Below are 8,997 nucleotides of genomic sequence, written 5' to 3' on the forward strand. Positions count from 1 at the left end.
AAAGAACATAGACCACTATCCAGCATGCATCTATGCCTAAAAAGTCCACCTTCGGGTTAGCATCCGCACCCCTTCCTGTATTAAGTTGCAAACAACAGACAATTGCATTAAGTACTGTGCGTAATGTAAACAATACAAATATCCTTAGACAAAGCATTGATGTTTTATCCCTAGTGGCAACAGCACATCCACAACCTTAGAACTTTCTATCACTGTCCCAGATTCAATGGAGGCATGAACCCACTATCTAGCATAAATACCTCCTCTTGGAGTTACAAGTATCAACTTGGGCAGAGCCTCTACTAGCAACAGAGAGCATGCAAGATCATAAATAACATATATGATAGATCAATAATCAACTTGACGTAGTATTCCATATTCATCGGATCCCAACAAACACAACATGTAGCATTACAAATAGATGATCTTGATCATGATAGGCAGCTCACAAGATCTAAACATGATGGCACAATAGGAGAAGACAACCATCTAGAAGCAACCATCTAGCTCACAAGGATGAACTACTCACGCATCAGTCCGGAGGCGGGCATGGTGATGTAGAGCCCTTCGGTGATGATTCCCCTCTCCGGCAGGGTGCCGGAGGTGATCTTCAGAACCCCCCGAGATGGGGTTGACGGCGGCGGCATCTCAGGAACTTTTCTCGTATCGTGGCTCTCGGTACTAGGGTTTTCCGATACGAAGGAATATATAGGCGAAGAGGCAGCGTCGGGGGAGCCAGGGGGTGGCCTCCCACACCTGGGCGCGCCAGGGGGCTGGGCCGCCCCGCACTATGGGGTGGCCCCCCTGCTGGCCGCCTCTGACTCTTCTTCGATGTTCTGGAATCCTCCGTGGAAAATAGGGCCGTGGGCTTTTGTTTCGTCCAATTCCGAGAATATTTCCTGTGTAGGATTTCTGAAACCAAAAACAGCAGAAAACAGGAACTGGCGCTTCGGCATTTTGTTAATAGGTTAGTACCGGAAAATGCATAAAAATGATATAAAGTATGAATAAAACATGTAGGTATTGTCATAAAACTAGCATGGAACATAAGAAATTATAGATACATTGGAGACGTATCAGCATGCAAAGTATTTATTATGGTGGTCTTATTTATTTACAGCAAAACTAGACACAAAACTAATAAAATACCTTCCAAGTTTTTGCGACCATCTTATGTTGCTCAAAAAACAAAGTTTAGGGGTGTGCAAGCCGAGAGTTTTAGCTGAGTCCAGTGGGGTGCATTGGGCATCCCCAAGCTTATGATTTGACCATCCTCCTTCTTTTGTTCTTCCTTGGCACTCTCAACATGATTTATTGCATTCAACATATTAGTACGCAAGGGAATATTCAAACTTTTAACATAGTTGTCTAGCATATCCTTCATATATTTGCTGGACTCACAAGAAATCTCCGTAGCATCTTCCATTATCTAATAATTTTTATGTTTTTAATTTTAAATGCAAGGTAATGAAAGTAAACTAGCAATGCAAACAAGAATATAAGCCTAGCGTTACGCTCTCCGGCAATGGCACCAGAAAGGTATATTGGTAACCCCCAATTGCAGGGATCACCGTATTATAATTCGATAAGTATTTGAGTGTCGAACCCTCGAGGAGCTGAAGGTAAACTATCTATGCTCTAAAGCCCTATAACCCAATTATATGACCTCCTATGCAAAGCTAGGAAATATGGTGTGTGTGTGAAGTGATTTTTACTATAAACTATAAGTGTTGAAAATAAAATGCAAGATAAGTAAAGTGACAGGATTTATATGAAGTAACTAAAGGGAGTAATTGTTCAGTCAAATTTCTATTTTATTTGTGTGGTTGTCACAATTAGTGAATCTCAGTATAGTCTTTTTAGTGTTTCTTGTAGAGAGGAACCATAGATTGGTGCAACCATAAACATGCGTAAATACATCACTAGTGATTGATCCCAAGGCCAATTAAGAGAAAACAAGGGAATTGTTAAAACATAACGTCCAACCATCGTTGTAAGTTTAAAGGTCCCCATAGTTATATCCCATATTGATTAACCATGAATTAATATAACATGAATCTAAGAATTGGGACATGGTTTCTGTCAAGTTCTAGCTGCCCCTCCTCCTAAGTCCTACCATCATGCAACGGTGACAACCACATATATTCTCCAACATATGTGTGCATTCATATATCAATATAAGAGTTTAGCATAGAAGATAACAAATACTTATAAGGAACCATCACAAATATCTCACAATTACCATGAACAAGTCACTAATCAAATAAAGACATGGAGAGACAAAATGCCATGAGAAAGTGATAGATTGCAATACACATCATGTTTGCCAAGAGATTACACAAGGGGTAGATGAATATGGTGCTGATGATGAAGATGATGATGATGATGATGATGATGATGATGATGATGATGATGATGATGATGATGATGACCACATCGGAGGGGGGTGGAGTCCACCAGAGGTGATTTCGGTAGCGCTTCCTCCCTCCGATCTCCGTCGGCGGTGGACTGCTGACTCTCTGTTTCTATGTTTTTATCTCCGCCGCCGTAGCCTCGAAGAAACCCTGAGGGTCGTATATATAGGTTTTTTTTTAGATCAAACGAAATCAGTGGGCGCGAACTTGAGGCAAATCGGACGGACGAAGGCGAAAAGGCAAATCCTCGTGCTTCTCGACTGCTGCGAGTTCAATTGACAATGTAAGTTTGTTCCTTTGGTTGTTGAGTATGAATTTTGTCTTAAAGAGTCTAGTTTGTTTCTTTTTTTCCCTCTTGCAACGTTGATCTAATCGTTTTTTCACACGTTTGACTACACTAGATATGCTAGGATGGCCTAGGAATAGAAAAAATTGAAAGGGGACACAGAAATAAAAGATACAAAATTTGGAGGGGCTTCTCACAAAAATACACAGAAACGTTATGCCACATCAACCTGACAGTGGATCCGTCCTGTCATAAACAACGTCAAACGAGCTAAACTAGTGGATCAGTGTTTTGTGAGACAATTAGAGGGTTGACCGGTGGTGTTCTGAGAATTTTTTTAAAAGAGGCAGTGCTAGAAATTTTTTGGAGACTCCAAACTTTCTAGCCTCCTGCTTGCATGTGTGACACGTGTCCACTTTCACCTGAAATTTAGAATTTGCTTCGTAGCAGCAAAAAGCCTCCCGATTTTGCTTTATTGAAGCAAAAAATGGTTCAACTGAAATAGAAGGAGTGCCGCGACTCGTTCAGACTTTGTTTCGTCGGAGCAAAAAAGGTCCCACTTTTACTTCATTGAAGCAAAAAAAATAAAATAAATGATTCACGTAAATACAAAAAAGAAAAAGACATGTCGGACGCAGCAGGCTGGAGACTCGCTAGAGATCCACTGAAGACCTCGCCGGTGGGGGATGATGCGACCGGCAACGTTGGTGCTGCAAGCCAGGGACCATGGTGCTACAAGTCGGAGCGACGACGCTACCATCTGGTGGAGGCGGTGCTTTAAGGAGTGGGCTTCGATGCTACGATGGTACAATATTGTTGCTTTAATTGTTCCCCTATTCCGCGACTTTAGAAGAAATGTTTTGCAACAAGGTCTCCGGCGATGTTCTCTGACGAGGTCGTGTTTTTAGTATAAATGCTGCAATGCTATAATAATATATTATTTTTGCTACAATTGTTCTGTCATGTTGCTACTTTAGTGTAAATGTTTTGCTACGAGGTCTCCGGCTAAGTACGGTGCTCTGGCGAGGTCTCCGGCGAAGTACGGTGCTTCGACGAGGTCTTCGGCGAAGTACGTTGCTTCGATGAAGTCTCCGGCGAGGTCCACAACCGAATGGTCTTTCTATTTTTATTTTTAGTCGAACCTTTTTTGCTTCAATGAAACAAAAGTGGAGCTTTATTTTGCTTTAGTGAAGCAAAAGTGGAATTTAAAGCAAAACTAAACAGAGAATCCGATTTAACGACTCATATTGATTAGATTCAACGGTGGGAAATCCGGAGGTTGGGAGGCTTGTAGTATCCGGAGGATATAGACCATTTTCTTTAAAAAAATGGTGTCTTCTTGAAGTCATTGCCAATGTGGAATTTTCTGTACTGATAAGAACCTATCCCATGTATCAAAGGAACTACAAATCTGACCAGTGATCTTGATAGGGCAAACTACGCTCTCTATATAGCACTCTCCATTTTTAAGGTCTCGTATGGACCAGAGAAGTGCGCTTCCCCGGAATTTAGCGCCCAAAACGCATTCCCCTTCGATGGAGTCCCCTGATCTCTCATTATTTTTGGCTTTGCCTCCATTGTCCTCCCTTCTCCGTCTCGCTCACTCGCGTCCCCCATGATCTCCCCTCTCCACACACACGCACCTCGCCGATCGACCGCTTGATGCCGCATGCCCCAATCGGCGCTGCCACCGTCGTCCGCCGCGGCCGCGGCCGCGGCAGACCCCGAGCCCTCCTGCTCCGAGGATGGGGCGAGGGAGATGGACGACGAGGACCTCGTGGAGGACCTCCTCGCCACCGTCAACTCGGCTCGTGCCTACGCCGACTTCCGCCGCACCCAGCGCAAGGAATGCCACAATCTTCTTCGCTGGCTGCAGCTCGTCCTCCCGCTCCTCGAGGAGCTCCGCGACTCCACGCCCCGTCTCACGGAGGACGCCTACCGCCGCCTCACCCTGCTCGGCCGAGCATTCGCCGCCGCGCGCCGCCTCCTCCGCTCCTGCAATGACGGCAGCAAGATCTTCCTGGTCTGATCCGATGATCATCCATTCATTGATTCTTGGTCGTTCTTGCAATGTGTGATCTACTGATCTCGAGTCTTGACCATTGAGCGCAATATAATCCATTTCAGGCGCTGGAGAGCGAGGCCGTGCTGGGGAGGTTCCGCACTGTGTACGAGAAGATGAACTCTGCGTTGGACGGAATGCCGTACGAGGAGCTCGGCATCTCCGATGAAGTCATGGAGCAGGTAAGCGCATCATCAATAGCTGTTCGTGCATGCCATTCATTCAGCGATCAAGTATCGCAGTTTCACACGTATATATGTTGCTGTTGTTCAAGGTGGAGCTGATGAACGCACAGCTGATGAGATGCAAGAAGAGAACAGACACGCAGGACATAGAGCTGTCCATGGATCTCATGGTGATACTCCAGAACAACAAGGACGACGAGAGGAACGCGGACAGGGCGATACTGGATAGGCTGGCCAGCAAGCTGGAGCTGCAGACGCTGCCGGATCTCAGGGCGGAGACGGTGGCCATAAAGAAGCTCATCAAGGAGCGAAATGGGCAGCAAGAGGAGAGCACCAAGCAGATCGTCGAGCTCCTCAACAAGTTCAAGGCCATCGCCGGCATCGACGAGACGAACGTCCTCGGCGGCGAGGTCTTCGTGACCAAATCTCTCGACAAGTGCCCCTCGTTGATGATCCCGGACGACTTCCTCTGCCCGATCACATTGGAGATCATGACGGATCCTGTCATTGTGGCCAGTGGACAGGCACGCACATTTTCATATCTCGACTCCTCGTACAGCAGATGAATAATCTTTGGAACGCGAGATTTAAATAAATTCGATCGTTTGAATCTTGTAGACGTACGAGAGGAGAAGCATCCAGAGGTGGCTTGACAGCGGGGAGAGGACGTGCCCCAAGACGCGGCAGCCGCTGGCGCACCTGTCGCTGGCGCCCAACTACGCGCTCAAGAACCTGATCCTGCAGTGGTGCGACAAGCACAAGGTGGAGCTGCAGAGGAGGGAGCCGGAGCCCGTGGCTGAACAAGACGAGCGGCCGAAAGAGGACATCCCGTCGCTGGTGGAAGCGTTGTCGTCGATCCACTCTGACGTGCAGCGGAAGGCGGCCAAGAAGATCCGGGTGCTCTCCAAGGAGTCTCCGGAGAACAGGGCGCTCATCGCCGGCAACGGCGGCATCCCGGCCCTGATCGGCCTGCTGGCCTACCCGGACAAGAAGGTGCAGGAGAACACGGTGACCTCGCTGCTGAACCTGTCCATTGACCAGAGCAACAAGATCTTCATCACCAAGGGGGGAGCCATCCCGCTCATCATCGAGATCCTCAGGAATGGCAGCGCGGTGGGGCAGGAGAACTCGGCCGCGACGCTCTTCAGCCTGTCCATGCTTGACGAAAACAAGGTGACGATCGGGACCCTGGGTGGCATCGCGCCGCTGGTGGAGCTCCTGAGGAACGGCACCGTCCGGGGCAAGAAGGACGCCGCCACGGCCATCTTCAACCTCATCCTCAACCAGCAGAACAAGGTCAGGGCCACCCACGCGGGCATCGTCCCGGTGCTGCTCAAGGTCATCGACGACAAGAACCTCGGGATGGTCGATGAGGCGCTCTCCATCTTCCTCTTGCTGTCTTCGCACGCCGCCTGCCTCGGCGAGGTCGGCACGACGCAGTTCGTCGAGAAGCTCGTGCAGCTCATCAAGGAAGGGACGCCCAAGAATCAGGAGTGCGCGCTGTCCGTCCTGCTGGAGCTGGGAACCAAGAAGCAGCCGCTCCTGGTGCACGCGCTCAGATTCGGCCTCCACGAGCACCTCTCGAAGATCGCCAGGACCGGCACTAGTAGAGCGCAGAGGAAGGCCAACTCTCTCATTCAGCTGGCGAAGAAGTGCTACTAAGTGTCAGGACCCATTTGTGACTGTAATTTAATACTGCTTTTGATAGAAATTACATTGTACGTCCTGTTCTCACTTCTCAGTGATGCATATGGGATGTATCTGTATGATGCAACAGGAACACTACTTAAGCGCAAATTGGAAATAGGAAATACGGACAACCAATGGACCGCTTTGCTACCAATTCCCTGCACTTTCCTCACACGCTTTAAGGCCTCAATTGCTCATTGTTGGAATGATGGAATATGGATAATCCCTCTAAATCATATCACATCACATCCAACCGAGCTGCGGGAAAAAAAGAAGCTCTGATGGCGTTCTTAAGAACGTGTCCTCTTCATATAGTAGGGGCTGGAGGATAAACAAAACTGAAACTTTCTCACAAAGGGAAAATCTTTGCATGGCAGCTGATAAAAGGAAGGATCAAGGTCAGATCAGTTCTATTTAGACAAAAAAAATTGTGAATTATGAAAAATGCCCTTTTGGGTGCACGGCCAGAGAAACTGATGAACACTTTGCATTGTATTGCGTACAAACTCTGCAAATCCTTCGGTGACCCAGGATTTTGCTACAACATAAAAAAATACTCACATTTCAAAAAAAAGTTAGTAAAATACTGTGAAAATTGCAATGTACTTCGGCATATGAAGTAATAAATAGCGTTTAATATAAAGGTTGATGTTTCAAAAAAAAAGTTAGTAAAATACTGTGAAAATTGCAACGTACTTCGGCATATGAAGTAATAAATAGCGTTTAATATAAAGGTTGATGTCATAAATGTGTCAGGCAGAGCTGTATGTTCACGATCCTCCAATTACTAAAAGAAACGAGAAAAAATGATACTACACATTCTACGAGGAAGGACAATACAATGGCAAGTACAAGAACTCCGGGTAGCCGCTTCGTATTAAGATAGATGTCAGCCGTAGAAGAGCACATTGTACTTAAACGGGTGAGTGTTGAAAATAAACACGACCATGTTTGAGCAGAATAAAAGGTGTTTTTTGCTTATTCTCACAAGAAATTAGCTTAATTCTCAGTTGACTCCTAAATCATAGAATTATATCGTAACTCGTGTTAGCATGAGTTGCAAATATTTTTGTTGTTACATATGGGATTGTAAGTGAGAGAAAAATTCCCAGCCATTTGATTGCTTAGCGATTCGTTTAGTCATAAGTTAAAAATGACCTAAACCGTTATATTGCTAAATAATTTGTGGTAGTTATGAGTTATAACGTGGATTGCAACTAAAATTTAACACCCATTTGACTGAATTCGCACGCAGCTAAGAATTAGTCACACCCTACCCATGAGGTTTGGGTACTATTAGCTAATCAACCGGTAAATAGTAATATAAGAAAACAAAAGATAAGGCTCCATCCTTTGGCTAGCAAGCGAGATTTTTACATGTGTGTGTGCTTTGTGTGCTCTACCGCGTGATCAATTCATTCGAGCTAGCAGCTACCTTGTACGTGGGTTAGGTCTCAGCAAGTTATATCAATCAGGAAAGGAGCGAACATACATTTGCTAGTCAGTCGCTTCGTGTGAAGAAAAAACTCCGGCGAGATGGCACAAACAAGTTGAGACCCGCAGTCACTGCATCAGTCAAGGTGCCGACGGTCGTCATGTCGTTGGCACAGCTAGAATTGCCATCGGCACAACCCTGTGTCGACGCTGTCGGCACCTTGTCGACCTTGGCACAAGCTCATTTGCCATCGGCATAGCATTTTGTGCCAACGGTAAAGCCGTCGGTATAGAAACTAATGGCCGTTTGACAATTATGGCTGGAATTTTTTAACCAACTTTTTTAGTCTCTCACGTAGATCATTTTAACTCTAACTATAATTAATCTCAGGTTAAATTACACTCATGGTCAAATTATCTAATTTGGTTACCCGCAAAAAAAAATTAATTTGGTCATCCATCCTCATACAACTTTAACCCTAGCATACTTAACATGTTCGTTCCTTCCAGTTGTGCTTCCATGAAAGAAATGGAAAATTATTGATAATACTACCATATCAATCCTATTAAACCTTAGACCATGATATCACAACTTTTTATTATATTTAATTTTATACAATTCTTTAAATAAACATCAATTATTAAGTAATAATAATCTTTATGCAAAATGCAATTATTAATTTTATTTTTTTTAAAAAAAAAATCCTGAATTTCTGATAAAAACTAAAATCTTCCTACTTTAATATTTTTCTTTGACATTTTGAGAATCTAAAAATGGCAACTGGCTAAACCCCGCTGAATTCAGATGTAACTTTTTGAGCCAATCATTTTGATATGTTATATATTTTTTCTTGACGTCGTATGCAAAAGATAATGCCATTTTATCGAGAAATAAACTTTCTTTGCAAAAAAGTCAAAATTCAATTT

The 8,997-nt window shown here is 44.9% G+C and overlaps 1 protein-coding gene across 1 annotated transcript; it reads left to right on the forward strand.

Annotated features, from left to right (window-relative positions):
- The first annotated feature begins 4,369 nt into the window (after positions 1–4,369).
- Positions 4,370–6,609, forward strand: LOC124670646 (U-box domain-containing protein 15-like). The gene is made up of 4 exons (XM_047207120.1): positions 4,370–4,723; positions 4,828–4,944; positions 5,037–5,471; positions 5,566–6,609. The coding sequence occupies exons 1-4, from the start codon at positions 4,370–4,372 to the stop codon at positions 6,607–6,609; spliced, it is 1,950 nt and encodes a 649-aa protein (XP_047063076.1).
- The last annotated feature ends 2,388 nt before the right edge of the window (positions 6,610–8,997 follow it).

Source organism: Lolium rigidum, chromosome 1 (assembly GCF_022539505.1).
Source record: "Lolium rigidum isolate FL_2022 chromosome 1, APGP_CSIRO_Lrig_0.1, whole genome shotgun sequence".
NCBI classification, from domain to species: Eukaryota; Viridiplantae; Streptophyta; class Magnoliopsida; order Poales; family Poaceae; genus Lolium; species Lolium rigidum.

Bases quoted from the DNA above. Each gene is read 5' to 3' on its own strand.
- LOC124670646 (XM_047207120.1), top strand. From the start codon at position 4,370: ATGCCCCAATCGGCGCTGCCACCGTCGTCCGCCGCGGCCGCGGCCGCG. The intron at 4,945-5,036 runs GTAAGCGCATCA...CTGTTGTTCAAG, and splicing joins CCGATGAAGTCATGGAGCAG to GTGGAGCTGATGAACGCACA. The intron at 5,472-5,565 runs GCACGCACATTT...TGAATCTTGTAG, and splicing joins TCATTGTGGCCAGTGGACAG to ACGTACGAGAGGAGAAGCAT.